General features: G+C 51.6%; 2 protein-coding genes across 2 annotated transcripts in view; both read left to right on the top strand.

Annotated features, from left to right (window-relative positions):
* The window catches only part of LOC117888853 (apolipoprotein C-II-like), a 6,646-nt gene extending 4,942 nt beyond the window's left edge, over nucleotides 1-1,704 (top strand). Inside the window, exon 5 of the mRNA XM_034792628.1 lies at nucleotides 1,453-1,704. Within this exon, the coding sequence (XP_034648519.1) occupies nucleotides 1,453-1,543 (91 nt within the window). The 3' untranslated portion in view covers nucleotides 1,544-1,704. The remainder of the gene's footprint in view (nucleotides 1-1,452) is intronic.
* A 5,757-nt stretch (nucleotides 1,705-7,461) lies between these two features.
* Nucleotides 7,462-11,827, top strand: LOC117888852 (trypsin-like). The gene is made up of 5 exons (XM_034792627.1): nucleotides 7,462-8,102; nucleotides 8,187-8,352; nucleotides 9,059-9,318; nucleotides 9,525-9,661; nucleotides 11,457-11,827. Exons 1-5 carry the CDS (start codon nucleotides 8,063-8,065, stop codon nucleotides 11,604-11,606), a joined length of 753 nt encoding a protein of 250 aa, XP_034648518.1. The 5' UTR covers nucleotides 7,462-8,062; the 3' UTR covers nucleotides 11,607-11,827.
* The last annotated feature ends 5,623 nt before the right edge of the window (nucleotides 11,828-17,450 follow it).

The raw sequence follows: 17,450 nt of genomic DNA, 5'->3' as shown, positions 1-17,450 counted from the left end.
GACATGCCCGGCTTTTGGGGATTTCCCCCCGGACGGGGATTTGAGCCCCCAAAAGCTGGACATGTCCGGGAAAATCCGGACGTATGGTAACCCTAGGCCCTGGTGTGGCTGCTTTAATATATGCAGATGATACAAAACTACCCAAGCTAGTTAAGTCCCAAGCAGACTGTGAAGAGCTACAAAGGGATCTCACAAAATTGGGTGATTGGGCAACAAAATGGCAGATGAAATTCAATGTTGACAAGTGCAAAATAATGCACATTGGAAAATATAATCCCAACTATACATATAAAATAATGGGGTCTAACTTAGTTGTTACCACTCAAGAAAGAGATCTTGGAGTCATTGTGGGTAGTTCTCTGAAAACATCCACTCAATGTGCAGCAGCAGTCAAAATGTTGGTAATCATTAAGAAAGAGATAGATAATAAGACAGAAAATATATTGCCTCTATATAAATCCATGATGTGCCCACATCTTGAATACTGTGTGCAGATGTGGTTGCCCCATCTCAAAAAAGATATTTTGGAATTGGAAAAGGTTCAGAAAAGGACAACAAAAATGATTAAGGGTATGGAATGGCTGCCATAAGAGGAGAGATTAATAAGACTGGGACTTTTCAGCTTAGAAAAGAGACGACTAAGGGGGGATATGATAGAGGTCTATAAAATCATGACCGGTGTGGAGAAAGTAAATAAGGAAGTGTTATTTACTCCTTCTCATAACACAAGAACTAGGAGTCAACAAATGAAATTAATAGGCAGCAGTTTTAAAACAAACAAAAGGAAGTATTTTTTCACACAACACACAGTCAACCTGTGGAACTCCTTGCCAGAGGAGGTTGTGAAGGCCAAGACTATAACAAGGTTCAAAAAAGAACTAGATAAGTTCATTGAGGACAGGTGCATCAGTGGCTATTAGCCAGGATGGGCAGGGATGGTGTCCCTAGCTGCTGTTTGCCAGAAGCTGTAAATGGGCGACGGGGGATGGATCACTGGATGATTCCCTGTTCTGTTCATTCCCTCTGGGGCACCTGGCATTGGCCACTATCGGAAGACAGGAAGATGGACCTTTGCTCTGAGCCAGTATTGCTGTTCTTATGTTATGTTCTTTTCATGGCTCTCTCTGGGCCCTGGGACGCAGAGATGGATGCTTGGCTCCAACGTGGCATTCTATCCCATTTGGGAAGGTCCTCTGAGCAGGGCGCATTAACAGACAGCTGTCCCCACCTATCTGAAGCCCCTCTATGCTGCCCGAATGGCATGACAGGACCCTAGGAAGCAGGGCCCATGTGTCAGTGATTTTCAGGGCTCCATGGCTGGATTTGGTGCTGGTTTTACTCTAACCATGGACTGTATTTAATAATGATGCTGATAGTGCAGACCATCCCGCCGGGACTAGGGTCCAGCCCTCTCACGTGGCGTCTCCTCATCCCCTCCATTTTCCTTCCCAGGGAAATCTACGAAAAAACCACATCGGCTGCAGGGACCTACACAGAAATCCTGAAGGACCAGGTTTACCATTGGTGGCATGGGGAGCAATAACATAGGCTGCCGTCCACCCCATCCCCATCCCCATCCCCTCCCCACTGCCATTCCTACAGGGACAAGCCAGGATAGCGAGCGGGTTCCTCTATGTTCATATTTGTTCACGTGCTGACACTTTTCTGCTTACAGAGTCAATAAAGCAAATTCCCTTGCCTGGCTCCATTCACTGCTGTGTGTGTGGATCTGTGAGTGACACAGAACTTGGCGTGTATGGGGCTCACTCAGAGTCTTAATTATAACTGCACCTCCTGTCCCATTATCCCTGTCTTCAGATATTGGGAGGAAACTGAGGCACAGCGATGGCACGTGAGAAGGAGTAAGCTGCAGACAGAGGAACAGAACCCACAACTCCTGCCTCCCCCCTCATTCTCCACTAAGTTGAGAATAGAACCCAGGCGTCCTGGGTCCCAGCCCCCTTCACTCTAACCATTAGAACCCACTCCACCCAAGCATCAGGCATCCTACCTCCCAGCCCCCTCCTGTTCCGACTGACTGGACCCCACTCCCTCCAAGAGCTGGGAGTGGAAAAGGTCATACTGCAAACTTGTTCTAGCGCCTAAGTTTCCTCCCTGTTTGAAACTAGCTGCCACTGCGGGGTTTGGGATGGGCCCATCTGTACATTAAGGGGTTGAGTGATCAGTGCTAATTTTGTACTTAAAGTACTACACAAGATCTTTTCAGGGGGAATAAGGCAAAGCACCACATTTATTGGTAATACATGTATCAATCAACACTGTATCATATGCATATGAGATATAAAATTTTATTAGAAAATGTTTAAAAATGGATGATACAGAGTGTTGAAACTTCAGTTATTAGTCATCGGGGGTAACATACAGAGTATAGGGGGATGTTAGTATTTTGACGTTGGATAGCACATAACACATACAGTCTGCAATATCCCCAATGGAGGGGTACAAAGTGAATGAATCAAGCAGTGAGGGTACATCACTCATATAGGAGTTACAGGCAATCATCGGTATAAATAAGTGGGCCGGGTAATGAGGATAGGATGACCCTCATATGGTGGAGTTCAGTTCGGTTCGGTGGGTTCAGGGTTCAGGGGATAGGGTCCAACAGAGGAAGTCTTCAGGTCTCTTCCTCATTGTGGGTGCGCGGAGTCACGCTGGCTCACTCTCGGTATTGGCGGTGGCCGGTGATGTGCTCTGTATAAATGTCTTGGGACCATCGGATAGTGTCCGAGACCATTAGACGTCGCAGGAGCTGCGCGTAGCGACGGCCTACCCCGCAGGTCCTCAGTACGCACTCGTTACAGGGGTCCCATCTTACACTCATGCACTTACACACACACACACAAGCACACTCCGTCTTGTTGTTGACACCAACTAGTTGCTCCCCTTAACTTCACTGGCCAGGTGAGTTAGATGGGGGACGGGGTGGAGCCGGGCTTCTGCCGATCCAGATCGATGCTCCCATGTTGACAAGACGAGACCCGGGGTCCTCTGCAAGCCACCTCAAATTTATAGCAGCTTCCCGCTCATGCCAATCTGTACCAGATTCAAAATCTGTGTCTGTGTCCATTGGTCCTTTGTGCTGCTTCTCTCTGGGGGTTGTCCCAATGCTGTTCAAAGAGGGTGTTTCCAAAAGAAGGTGCTTGCTTCTAACGCCCCTCCCCTCCCCTCCCCCCGAGGCCGTCAATATGTCTGATCTTCTTTAGTAAGCCCACTCGATTGTTTTATTGTCCTTGGGTCTGGCTCCCAGCCCCTCTCCAACAGTTGCAGCTGTCTGGAGGTGCTGCCTTCCATGCCTTGCTCATCCACACCTCATTCATTCAACAGGGCAATTGATTAAAAGGGGGGGAAGATCTTGTTCTACTCCTAGCAAAAAGACATTTTTCTTCTACTTTAACTATCCGGAGGGGCTATAACATTATACCAAAGCTCAAGACAAAGTTTTCTATATAAGGATCTGATACAAAGTTGTATGACAAAGTCATATGAAAGTTATATGAAGATGCTTAATGCAGAGATTTATCCACAGTAAAACTGCAAAGGCACATTGAGCTAAACTAGGGTTACCATTCGTCCGGATTCCCCCGGACATGTCCGGCTTTTTCAGGTTAAAAATAGCGTCCGGGGGGAATTTGTCAATGTCCGGACTTCCCCTCCTCCCCCCTCCCATGCAGAGCGTGCGGGCGCTTACAAAGCAGCCGGTGCTCCGACAGCCAGAGCCAGAGCCAGAGCCCTGCTTGCACTTCCCCCTCCTCCCTCCTGAAACTTGACACCACTCCCCTCCTCCCCCTCCCTCCCTCCTTCCTCCCTGCACTCACAGATCGCAGGCCGTTCGTCTGGAGCTCCCAGCCTGCTGCCCTCCCCCGCTGTGGAGCGTGCTGCTCTGCAGCACAGTAAGGGGGCCGGGGGTCAGAGAAGCGACAGGGAGGTTCTGGGGGGGGGGTAATCAAGAGACAGGGAGCAGGGGGGAGGGTTGGATGGGTCAGGAGTTCGGGGGGGGCTGTCTGGGGGTTGGGGGTGTAAGGTTTTGGGCAGTCAGGGTACAGGTGGGGGGGTCTCAGGAGGGGGCAGTTAGGGGACAAGGAACAGGGAGGCTTAGGTAGGGGGTGGGGTTCTGGAGGGCAGTTAGGAGCAGGGGTCCCAGGAGGGGGCAGTCAGGGGACAGGGAGCAGAGGGGTTTAGATGGGTCAGGAGTTCTGGGGGGGGGCTGTCAGGGGGTGGGGGTGTGGCTAAGGGTTGGGGCAGTCAGGGGATAGGTAGGGGGTAGGGTCCTAGGGGGCCAGTTAGGATGTGGGGAAGGTCTCAGGAGGAGGCAGTCAGGGGACAAGAGGCAGGGAGGCTTAGGGAGGGGGTGGAGTCCTGGGGGGCAGTCAGGGGACAAGGAGTGGGGGGGAGGGTTGGGAGTTCTGAGGGGGCAGGAAGTGGGAGGGAATGGAAGGGGCAGGGGCGGGGCTAGGACAGGACGGGGGCGGGGCTAGGACAGGACGGGGGCGGGGTTAGGGCGGGGCTCCTCCCGTCCTCTTTTTTGATTGTTGAAATATGGTAACCCTAGCTAAACACACAAACATACACACACACAAAGCCTTGCACACCAAGAGCCATACATCCCCACATACATGCCCATAAAAACTCATCCACAAATAGCCAAACACTCACCCCCACCTGCATACACACCCCATGCAGTCTTACACATACAAACCCAATCTCAATATCCACACAGAGCGATACATGCACATAAATACCCAGACCCTTCCCCCAACACTTTTTTTTTGTATGCAAGTCCCCCTTGTGAATGGGATGGTGATTCTGGGTGACTCACAAAGTGATAAATAGGAAAATTACTGAGGTCACTAAAGAGGAAATGTAGGCTGAATTCTGGGGATAAGGGAGAGATTTAGGGCAAAATGGTTTGTTACAGGCAAAGCATTAGGATTAGCACAGTGGAGGTAACTCAGAAGATTTACGGTGAGATGCAGATGGAACAACTAGTCGGGGTAACTGCGGTGAAACATAGGGGACTAGAAATATAACGTAGGGTAATGCACCCTACATCTTCTCTAATCACTCATGTTCCTCTCTGTGAATCACTAGTATAGCTAGAGGGAAACTTTAGGGTGTAACACAGGTGACTGGGTGGGGGGAGATTTAAACTGCAACATGTGGAGACCAGAGGGGAAGATTTAGGGTGTAGCAGCATGGGTCTGGTAGGACGATTTAGGTTGTAACACACCAGGATAATTACAGGTCAGAGACTTCAGGTTGTGGGGAAAGGGAGGCAGGCGCTTCTGGGGACTTTGCACCCAGTGAGCAGGAATCCAGCAGATGTGACCCAGCCCCAACCCAGCCTTTATTTGGGCACCTCTCCACCCCAGCCCCAGCCCATCATTTATGCAGGTTTCAGTTTCCTGCACAAGCAGGACAGCCAGAGCGGCACTGACGCGTCGGAGAGCAAGATGCAGTGCAGGAGAGGTGCAATGCACAGTACTGCCAGGCCTCACACTCCGTCCAAGCCCTCTATCCCTTGGGGAGAAGGGTTGTGTTCTCAGCCTCTCTCCTGTGCTGGACGATGGGGCAAGGTTCGCATGCAAACAGCTCTGCACTTTTCCCTAGTGTGCCTCTGTGCCAGTGTGTTTAGATGAGGGCGCATCATGTGTGTGCGTGCATGCACACATGTACACACAATGCACATATGGCTGATATATCTGCAGGGCGTGCATGTGGGTGAGTCCATATCTGTGCCGCATGCATGAATAGTGTGTATGTGTGTGGGGGTGTAGGCATGAACTGCCTCATTCCTCTACATGTTGCTTAAATGGCAGGCTGATGAAGTCCTTAGCGGATGCAGCAGCCTCTGGCATGGGCCTGAAGTTATTCAGGGATTCACATGGCACATGATGGACACCTGTGCTCTGAACACTTACTGTTGTTTAAATTACTTTTAAGGATTCACTGCACTTTGCCCAACACTGCCACCCTGGGAGTTGCCTTGCTCCTACTTATAAGCCATGGCCTGGTGTACCCAGGGATTTGTAATTGTAGACTTTGGTGTACACTGTTGGGTGCCTGCTGGCACTGGCCACTGGGTCTGTGGGCCCCCTGCAGCTTCTGGAGGTATGTAACTGGAACAAACATGGCACTGTGATGTGATGCAGTGCTCTGTATCTGTGACTCAAACGGGGATGCCTCCTGGGGTATGCACAGGAATTTCTGTCTCCAATTGGGACAAAAAGTCTAAATCTACATTTTTCATGGAACAAAGTATTCTGAAATATTCCAGTTTGGAAATATGAAAAGGACCCTGTTGAAAGTAAAGGGTAAAATGTTTCATTTCAATAGGGTTGAAAGGGTTTGTTTAGCTAACATTAAAACATTCACTCCCTGGCATGATCCCTCTCTCACTCACCCCTTGACCGTGCCTTACTGATTGCACTTGTACAGCACCCAGCACAAAGAGCTGTCCACCTAGGTGGGATCTGTAGGTGCTTCTGCACTACAAAATAATAACAACAGTGCCCTGTAAATTAAAGTATCTGACTAGGACTAGCTGCATGAGCGCAGTGCACTCTGCATTGAATGGCAATTTACAAGCCTCATTCCATACCGATGCAGAAAGAAACACACTTTGCTCTGTAAGTCACAAGAGATGGTGAATTCTCTGCATAGTGAGTGGGTTTGTGCCCATGTCCCATTGGTGTTTATTTTCCCCATGTAGGAGGAGGGTGGTTCAGGTCAGCCCTTTGGAGATGCATTTAACAATGTTTAATATGCTAACAATTAAATGAAAGAGAAGGTGGCCCAATAATCCCAATAATACCACCACCACCCAGGGTCACTCACTGGAAAATCAAACACTGATTAGAGCTTGTTCTGCCAGGGACAGAGTGTACCAGGAAAGGATTGGGCTCAGACTAGGAAGGAGTCTAGTCTGTGAAAGAAACTTATTGGAACATCTCTGAGGGTGAGATTTACCTGTATTCAGTTTCTTAATGTATTAGGCTTAGACTTGCAGGTTTTGTTTTATTTTGCTTGGTAACTTACTTTGTTCTGTCTGTTATTACTTGAAACCACTTAAATCCTACTTTTTATGCTTAATAAAATCATTTTTGTTTATTAATTAACCCAGAGTAAGTGATTAATATCTGGGGGAGCAAACAACTGTGCATCTCTCTCTATCAGTGTCGTAGAGGGCGAACAATTTATGAGTTTACCCACCGTGTATAAGCTTTATACAGAGTAAAATGGATTTGTTTGGGATTTGGATTCCATTGGGAACTGGGGTCTGGGTGCTGGAGACAGGAGTACTTGCTGAACTGTTTTCAGTTAAGTCTGCAGCTTTGGGGAGGTGGTTCAGACCCTGGGTCTGTGTTGCAGCAGGCTAGTGTGTCTGGCTCAACAAGGCAAGGTTCTGGAGTTCCAAGCTGGCAGGGAAGACGGGCTCAGAGGTAGTTTCAGCACATCAGGTGACAGTCCCAAGGGGTTCTCTGTGATTGAACCCGTCACAGTGAGTGTTCCATCAAACCCGACACTGTTTCACAAACAGTTTCTGTTTTGATCAATTGGCATTTTCCAACAACAACAAAAGTTGAATTGGAAAATTCCTGACCAGCTCTATCAAGGAGCACTGAGTCCCAGTCCAGCACATTAATAAAAAAGCCCTGCATTTCCTCACCATTCATTCCCATGGAAGCCCCCTATTCGGAGGCCTTACGTGGGCTGCCAAGCCTTGGGCTGTGGATTTGACATGCCCAATGCCTATTTATCACTTCCAGCCCATGTTAAAGGTTGAGTTGCACTGGGCGAATTTCACCCAAATGGCATAGGAAGCAGGTCGTGCCCTGAACTATTTTTAGCCCCAGTTCCCTCCTCTGCAGCAAACCCCTCCCCAAGGGAACGCAGCAGGTGGAGCAGACAGTTATTTACCTGGAGAGACAGATGTGGTTTTGTTTCTAAATTCAGTCCCTAATCACTGACAGCTGTTGGATCATGTGGACAGTTCATCTTGTATAAACCCACCCCATTCTTGTGCCCAGCTCAGCCTGGCACCATGGAGATCGTCTTGTTCGCTCTTCTGCTGAGCGCCACAGGTAACTGCTCTCCGCACTGGCCTCTCCTTTCTCCTTGTTCTAACTCCCCCAGGCTAATCCCCATCCATCCCCTTTGCCTTGCAGCGGCCTCACAGCTGGAGGATGATGATAAGATAATAGGTGGATACGAGTGCTCGCCCCACTCCCAGCCCTGGCAGGTCTATTTCACGTACGGCTCAGGCTACCGCTGGTGCGGGGGGTCACTCATCAATGAGTGGTGGATCGTCTCAGCAGCTCATTGCTACAAAACGTGAGTAGACGGGTGCAGTTTGGGAGGATTCATCCCTGTCCTAGCACAAGGCACAGTCCCCTTTGGGTAGGAAGAAAGTCTTCAGTGGGACCCAGGCCTTGTGGGTGTTATGTGGGGGCCTTAAGTCTTACCATGGTCCCAAGCAACTGAACCATGGGAAACACTGTGATGCAGTTGATTCAAGGGTGTATTAGCAGGAGTGTTGCATGTCAGACAAAGGAGGTCATGGGCCATTTGACTTGGAACCGGGGAGGCCTCAGCTGATGAAGTGGGTCCCAAGCTGGGTGCCGCACTTTAGCAAAGATGTGGACAAGCTGGAGAGAGTCCAGAGGACAGCAACAAAAATGATCAAAGGTTTAGAAAACCTGACTTCTGAGGAGAGGCTAAAACAACTGTTATAAAGAAGCCAGGGATCAGTTCTCCCTGTCCACTGAAGGTAGGACAAGCAGCGATGTGTGTAATCAGCAGCAAGGCAGATTTATCTTAGATATTATGAAAACCTTCGAACTCTCGGGGTAGTTAGGCACCGGAACAGGCTCCAAGGGAGGGTGTGGAGTCCCCATCAATGGAAGGTTGAAGAACGGGCTGAACAAACACGAATCAGGGCTGGTTTAGGGTTACTTGGTCTTGCCTCAGTGCAGGAGGCTGGATGTGATGACTTCTCGAGGTCCCTGCATTTCTGTGACTCGATGGCTGTTCCCTGCAGGCCCAGTACCCTGGTGGCTCATCTCGGGGAGCATGACACCAGTGCAGACGAGGGCACTGAGCAGCATATCCAAGTGGCCAAAGCCATCCAGTTCCCCCAGTACAGCCAACGCACCATGAATAATGACATCATGCTGGTGAAGCTAGCCCAGCCGGCCCGGTTCGGTGCCTACGTGCAGCCAATCCCCATCTCCAGCAGCTGCCCTGTGCCAGGGACAGAGTGCCTGGTCTCTGGCTGGGGGAACCTCCTCACATCTGGGGGTAAGATACAGTGAGACAACTTCAGCTCAGGGAGCATCTGCAAGGGGGAGGGGTCATCAGCAATAATCCTGACTTATAACAACTCCAATGGGGTTACTCCTGATTTACACCGACATGGGTGACGGGGAATCTGACGGGTGCTTCCCTGCCTTTGAATAGTCTGTGGCATTCGATCCCCATTTATCCCCATTCTCTCACCTCCCCAGTTCAGTACCCGGATGCCCTACAGTGTCTGAATGTGCCCATCCTCTCTGACTCTGCCTGCCGTGCCGCCTACCCTGGTCGCATCACCACGAACATGTTCTGTGCTGGCTACATAGAAGGGGGCAAGGACTCTTGTCAGGTATGGAGGGAGTGGCTGGTTAGGTTTGTGGTGTGTGGGGAGGTTGCCTTTCATTCAGCTGCCCTGGGGTCCAAAGCGAATGCTGTTTCCTCACTACATGGCAAGCGATCGCCATGCTTGGGTTTTGCAAGTACAAGGACAATGAGCTCTAGACATGTGTCTTGGGGATGTCAGGATCAGGTGATCATGATGTCATTGGCATCATTATAGGGTGCACGTGCACGTTTCTGGGATATTTCCTCTCAGTGGAGCCAGGTGTCTGTGTGTGTGCACGCATGCGAGTGATAGGGTGTTCATGTGTGCAGAGGCATGTGGGCGGGTTTGTGCAGAGAGGTGTGTATGTCAAGGGCTTTGTACACATTACTATTTACAGAAGGTGGTGTGTGTAAGTGTGTGTGCACAGGGGTGTCTGTGTGCTAGTATAGATGTGTGTATTACTAGTGCCTGCGAGCGGGTTCAGGCCCCGGTGAAAAATTTTTTTCGGGCCCCCCAGCAAGGGCAGACTGGCTAAACAGGGCTGACGGGGGGCGGGGGGGGGGAACCGGGGAAGCTGGGCCCTGGTAATTTGTACCGGCTTCCCCCCCGCCCATCTCATTGGCCCTGTGCACAGGGATATGTATGTGCATGAATATGCTTAGGAGGTTATGTCCGTTCCAAGGAGGACACCTTACCCCAGTTTGCCGCTCTGCAGAGAGGTCACGCTCACTTGCTAGACAATAAATCCACACCAACAGTCATGTCTGACCTACAGTTTCTAGGAAAAGCCCTAAAATTCTGCTCTAGCCCAGGGCCTAGGCACCAAAGAACTCTGACTAACCCCCTAATGTACACGGCCCCTGGGCTGTGCACTGGCCCCTGTGCCTCGGGCAAGTTGATTCAGTCTCCTTTGACTCTGTCGGTTCCTGTGATGTGGTCTGGCACTTCCCACCCTAGCACTTGGCTGGTGCTGGGATGTCCCAGCGAGGGCATGTGTGAAGGAGAAGGATGGGGGGCCTGCGATGGGCAGGTCTTCCCACTGTTACCAACATCACCTGGACCTCGGCTGACTGACAGCCACGTCCAGCCCTAAGCGGTGACTCCTAGTCGCTTGCGCATAGTTCTCTTGTCAGATTCTAATGCAGGGGTGGGCAAAATTTTTGGCCCGAGGGCCACATTGAGGTTGCAAAACTGTATGGAGGGCCGTGTAGGGAAGGCTGTGCCTCCCCAAACAGCTTGGTCCCTGCCCCCATCCACCCCCTCCCACTTCCCACTCCCTGACTGCCCCTGACCCAGCCAACCCCCCCTGCTCTTTGTCCCCTAACCGCCCCCTGGGACCCCACCCCTTATCCAACCCCCCCTGCTTCCAGTCCCCTGACTGCCCCCCGACCTCTATCCACACCCCCACCCCTGACAGGCCCCCCGGGACTCCCACGCTTATCCAACCCCCCCCTCACCATTCTCCATCCCCGTCCCCTGACCGCCTCCCCCCTGAACCTCCGCCCCTTATCCAACCCCAGCCCTGGCCCCCTTACCATGCTGCTCAGAGCAGCATGTCTGGCAGCTGCGCTGCCCGGCGGGAGCCAGACACTCTGCCGCACTGCTCTCCAGGAGCATGCAATCCCGCTGCCCAGAGCGCTGCTTGCGCAGCGGCGTGGCAGGGGGGACAGTGGGGGAGGGTCCGGGGGTAGCCTTCCCGGTCAGGAGCTCAGGGGCTGGCCAGGACAGTCCCACGGGCCTGATGTGCCCACGGGCCGTAGTTTGCCCACCTCTGTTCTAGTGCCATGAAGGGACCTGCACAACTCTTTGTTCCCTGCAGGGAGACTCCGGTGGGCCAGTGGTCTATAATGGAGAGTTGACGGGAGTGGTGTCCTGGGGCATCGGGTGTGCCCAGAAGAATTACCCTGGCGTCTATACCACAGTGTGTAACTACGTGTCCTGGATTGCGGAGGTCATTGCCAACAATTGACATGCGCAACCGCAGAGTATTTCTCCTGGCAGAGAGGCTGCGTTCAGACCTCCCCGTCCCGCTTTGCCTGCTGTCTGGATAAAAGTGATTGAAACCTTCTCAGTAAAACCGGGAGGCTGCCGTGACGCCAAGAAACCCAGTAGGGAAGACACAAGATGCTTATGAGAGACGCATCAAATGAGGCTATGAAATCCCAACTCATCAATAAAACTCAGTTCCTACATCCTGCTGAATTCTTGGCATTTTTAGCCCAAATCAGCACTTGCCTCCCACACTGGTATTGTTATAATTAGATGAATATTATGGTAGCAAGCGGATGCCTCAGGAGGCCCCTGCTGAGCTGGGTGTTGCAGACACAGTGAGTGACACACCCAGCCAAAGCCAGGTCCCAATTCTATAGCTGGGGAATTGAGCTGCAGAGAGATTCAGTGACTTGCTCAAGGGCACACAGGAAGTCTGAGCTGCGAATTGGCAGCAGATAGCAGTAGTTCCAGCAAATGCCCCTGCTGCATTAAATCATAGACTATCAGGGTTAGAAGGGACCTCAGGAGGTCTCTAGTCCAACCCCCTGCTCAAAGCAGGGCCAATCCCCAGACAGATTTTTGCCCCAGATCCCTAAATGGCTCCCTCAAGGATTGAACTCACAACCCTGGGTTTAGCAGGCCAGTGCTCAAGCCACTGAGCTATCCCTCTCCCCTAAGGTCATCGAGTCCAGCCCCCTGCCTTCACACTAGCAGGACCAAGTACTGATTTTTGCCCCAGATCCCTAAGTTGTATGGGATGAGTGGGGTGGGGGGCTGGGACTCATGGGAAACAGCCTAGGAGGCTGGCAATATATAGCATGTCCCTAGTTTTCAAGTCACTAAGAATCTCATCCACTTCAGTAAGGCTTTTGCCTGGGTTTTGCCAGGACTCCTGGGTTCTATCCCCAGCTTGCTTGAGGAGTCACCAGCTCTTCCTCGCAGGAGAAGTGGTGTAAAAGCGTTTTACAAATATCGTTCACCACAGATGGCAACTGGGGACAGGTGCATTCAAGAGGGGAGGTGTGTGGAGGAGGGGAACCTCCCTGGTGGAGGTGTGAAGTCCCATGCCACAGAACCGCAGCAGCTGTGAAAGGTGGCCTTCCCCCAGCTACGGCTCCTGGCTGAGTGCTCCATGAGTATTCACATGCAGATCGTGAGCTCTCAGGGCAGGGACTACCTTGTTACCATACAGCAGGGGCTGGCATAGCAGGGCCTTGTCCCCAGGCTAGGGCTTCTTGGCCCTACTGCAAAGCACCTGAAAATAAATGGTTCTGCAGCCATGCAAGGCGTCCTATGAACATATGGACATCTGCATTTCTCTCTTGTCCACATGGAGTATGGCCCAACAAGTCTAGGGGAGCCAGAGTGGCTGCACAAGTGCATCTGAACCTGAACACATTAGTTATGCTAACCCTAACCCACAGACCCTCCCCCTACAGGAATTCCACCTTCTCCCTCTGCACCAAGACAGAATCCTCCCCCGCTCCCCACTCACGTCTCATCCACACCCTGCTTGAGTCACTACCAGGCTCTCTGCCTCTTAGCCTGTTTCCACTGCAGCTTCCCCCCAGTCCTCTGTCCCACTCCATCCCCTGGGGGGTCAAAGACAGTAGTAGGGCTGTGGGGCATGCTGAGGGTCAGGGAGATTGGCTGGCATCAGAGAGGCTGGGCAGGTTGGGTTTATTCCACGGAGAAGCTCCCAGAAGATAGTTACCTTGGTGCAGCCTCCCACCACACCTCCTCATTAACCCTGAGAAACCAGCCAGCTGCCACATGACCTCATCCTGGGGTGAAACAGCTGAGGGGTTACTTCCCTCTGCGCTCTCATGCACTGCCCTCAGAGTCAGACTCAGTGCTCACTGCATTTGGGGGAGGGGACAGGACACTGGCCTGAGCAGCCCAGCGGGGCTGGGTTCTTCCCCCTGCTGGGAGAGGGAGATGGGAATGAGGCAGCCTGGCTGGGAGCAGCCAGCTATTGTGGGGGAAGCAGAGGGTTGAGGAAATACCCAGAGAGCATGATGCAGCTCCACACCCCTCAATAAACACCCCTCAAGCATCTGCAGACCTCACATGCAACAGCCTCGACAGGCTGACCCTGCTGCCCTCACCCCCAGTGCTGCTGGGGCTCACGGAGCTAGGGCAGCAGGAGGGCACGCGCAGTGAGGCACCCGCAGATCCAGCACCTCTGCCCCTCACGCCCAGGGGAGAGCCTGGTGAGCCTCCCCTCAACAGCGATTGGCCCCAGTTTAGCACTCAAGGGTCAGCCCCAGGATTCGGCAGGGCCACAGGCCATGGTAGCCAAGGCCCAGGGTCTCGGGTTATTGGCAGACACTTAGGGACCAGGGTTAGTAACTGGCCACCACAGTAAGCAGAGGGAGCCCTTGTGCAATAGCATGTGTGGCAAAGTCTGGTGCCCTTAGCTGGGTTGATCTGGAGCTAAGCTGTGAGCCAGGCCTCTCAGAACTTAGGACGGAAGAATCCCATGCACTGCTACAGACTAGGGACCGAATGGCTAGGTAGCAGTTCTGCTGAAAAGGACCTAGGGGTCACAGTGGACGAGAAGCTGGATATGAGTCAACAGTGTGCTCTTGTTGCCAAGAAGGCTAACGGCATTTTGGGCTGTATAAGTAGGGGCATTGCCAGCAGATCGAGGAACGTGATCGTTCCCCTTTATTCGACATTGGTGAGGCCTCATCTGGAATACTGTGTCCAGTTTTGGGCCCCACACTACAAGAAGGATGTGGAAAAATTGGAAAGAGTCCAGCGGAGGGCAACAAAAATGATTAGGGGTCTGGAGCACATGACTTATGAGGAGAGGCTGAGGGAACTGGGATTGTTTAGTCTCCAGAAGAGAAAAATGAGGGGGGGATTTGATAGCAGCCTTCAACTACCTGAAGGGGGGTTCCAAAGAGGATGGAGCTCGGCTGTTCTCAGTGGTGGCAGATGACAGAACAAGGAGCAATGGTCTCAAGTTGCAGTGGGGGAGGTCCAGGTTGGATATCAGGAAAAACTATTTCACTAGGAGGGTGGTGAAACACTGGAATGCGTTACCTAGGGAGGTGGTGGAGTCTCCTTCCTTGGAGGTTTTTAAGGCCCAGCTTGACAAAGCCCTGGCTGGGATGATTTAGCTGGGAATTGGTCCTGCTTTGAGCAGGGGGTTGGACTAGATGACCTCTTGAGGTCCCTTCCAACTCTGATATTCTATGATTCTATGAACGCCAGAGCCTCGTCACCCGCAGCTTGGAAAGGTCCCCAGACCCCATTGTCTTAGACTGCAGGAAGAGGTGGTTTGTCCATGGATGTACAGGCTGTCTTGGCAGGGCAGCTCAGCTGCAGTCCCTGCACACAGCTGGGGGTGTGTGTCCTGGGTCAGGAGAAGTCAGTGTCCAGTCCTGTGGGGCTGTGCTCCTGGCTCATGCCTCCAGCACTCACTTCTGCCCCTCCATTACCAGCTGCACTGTTCAGCCAGCCCCAGGCCTCAGACAGGTCACTGTCATACCTCCCCACCCCCACCCCCCGCAAGCCTTCAAACTGGGATATAATGCACCAGTGCCAATCAGAGTGCACTAGTGTAAATTCTGTCTATACTAAGGGTTTGCACCAGTCCCTAAAACACCAGTGCGGCAGAGACCTTGAGTACCCAAAACAGCAATACTGTGGCACTAGAACTGGGATCTATTTCTAGCTCTGTCACGGATCACCTGGGTGACCTTGGACACGTCAATATTTCTCCTCCCAAATTTAGTCTCTTTACAGCTGCGCAGTCACTGGGGTCTCCTCTCTCTCCAGAGCTGCTCACCACTCAAATCTGTGTGGTGTCCCCAGAGCTAAGGTGATTCAGCTCTGGAATAGTCTTACAAGGGTGGCTGTGGAGTCTCTTTCCCTGGAAGTTTTTAAGAACAGGTAGGACAAACCTCTGTCGGAGACAATCTACATATACTTGGTCCTGCATCAGTAGAGAGAGCTGGACTTGATAACATCTTGAGGTCCTGTCCAGCACTACATTTCTATGATGCTATGAAATATATACGTATGAAACACAACATGTCAGCCAATTCAGAGAAAATAAATAAATAAATAAATAAAAAACACCTCACCACAGCATAAAATGACAATACTAAGGAAAATACAATGCTAACGCACAACCTGGGACAATATTACACAATGAAAAAGAGCTCATCTCAAATCAACACAACACAGGCACCAAACATGCTGAGGCAAAACAATGCACCATAAAACTATGCAACACAACATGGTGCAATCACAGTTCCAAATGGCACCATGCAAAAAAGCTCAGCATAGAACAGGACACAGCACAAAAGAGAATTATTTCAGTGTAGGCATGGAAGGGATCCTGAGAGGTCGTATACTCAAGCCTCCTGTGATGAGTCAGGACCAAGTATCCCTAGACATTCCCAGACTGGTGCATCTCTAACCTGATCTTAAAGACCTCCAGTGAAGGAAATTCCACAACCTCCCTTGGAAGCCAATGCAATGCAAACACTCAGACCAAAACAACGCTATACACTCACAAGCTTGGCTTGGGATTAAGGGGAGAGGCAAGAATTCAAACAATCTGGGTTCAGTTTCCAGTTTTGCCCCAAATTCTTCATACAAACTTGAGCAAATTACTTCAGCTCTTTGAGCTTCAGTTTCCCCATCTGTAAAATGGAGAGCAGCCTCCCACTATTTCCCTATTTAGCCTCTGAGCTTTTTGGAGCAAGGACTCTGTCACTGTGGGCATGTCTACACTGCAGTTAGACACTGATGGCTGGCTCGTGCCTTCTGACTTGGGCTCACACAGCTCAGGCTACAGGGCTGTTTAATTGTGGTGTTGATGTTCCAGCTTTGGCTGCAGCCCAAGGTCTGGCACCCTCCCACCTTGCAGGGTCCTACAGCCTTGCTCCAGCCCTAGCCCAGACATCTACACTGCAATTAAACAGCCCCTTCACCTGAGCCCTGTGAGCCTGAGTCAGCTGGCATGGGCCAGCTGTGGGTTCTTCATGGCAGGGTAGAGATACCCTTGGTGTCTGTTCAGCACCTGTCACAACGGGGATCCTGATCTTGGTCAGTGTCTGTGCAGAGCCCTGCACAACAAAGTCCCTGTTCTCTGTAGGCGTCTGTGCAGTTCCTGGCACAACCAGTGCCCCAAACTCGGTCAGGATTTGTGCAGTGCCTGGCACACTGGGGGACATGATCTCAGGCAAGGCCTGAGTCATGCACAGTATGATAAGAGCCCTGATCTTAGTCAGACACCTGGGGAGAAAAGCGGGAAGATTTTCAAGAATTTGATGTCAGTATTTCAGAACTGAGGAGAAAATGGGGCACAAACTAAATATTTGCCAATATAAGGGATAAGCACCAACATGTGGGGAGATTTTATATCACCATTCAACCGTTCAAGAGAAAAGATGGGAAATTTGAAGGGATTATATAGAGATATTGAATCAACAATAGAATGGGATGGATTCTTCTTGCCTCACATTCACATGGCCAGCAGAGCCCTGGGTGATGTCGCTTTCACAGGGGAAAGGAGTGGGGCTAGAGTCAGAAGGTCACTGGCTGTGGGGTTTGGGAATGTGACTAGCAGTAGGTGGGGGGGTGGGCTGCTGGGTTGGGCAGGGTGGGGGGGGGGAAGTAGCTAGGACTGGGCAGTCTCCATGGGGGACACTTGCTCCTCCCTTCCCTTCCTGGGCCTTTCCATGCCCTGTTGCCAGCAGAGAGTGGCCCCCCGGCCCAGCCCAGCCCAGCGGTGTCCCTGTCTCAGGGCTCTCCCAGCCTCTGCCCATTAACCCTCTTCCCAGTTCAGAAATCACTCAGG

This window comes from Trachemys scripta, chromosome 16 (genome assembly GCF_013100865.1).
Source record: "Trachemys scripta elegans isolate TJP31775 chromosome 16, CAS_Tse_1.0, whole genome shotgun sequence".
Lineage (NCBI taxonomy): Eukaryota > Metazoa > Chordata > Testudines > Emydidae > Trachemys > Trachemys scripta.
The sequence above is the reverse complement of the archived record's forward strand: the minus strand, read 5'-3'. Positions and strand labels throughout refer to the sequence as shown.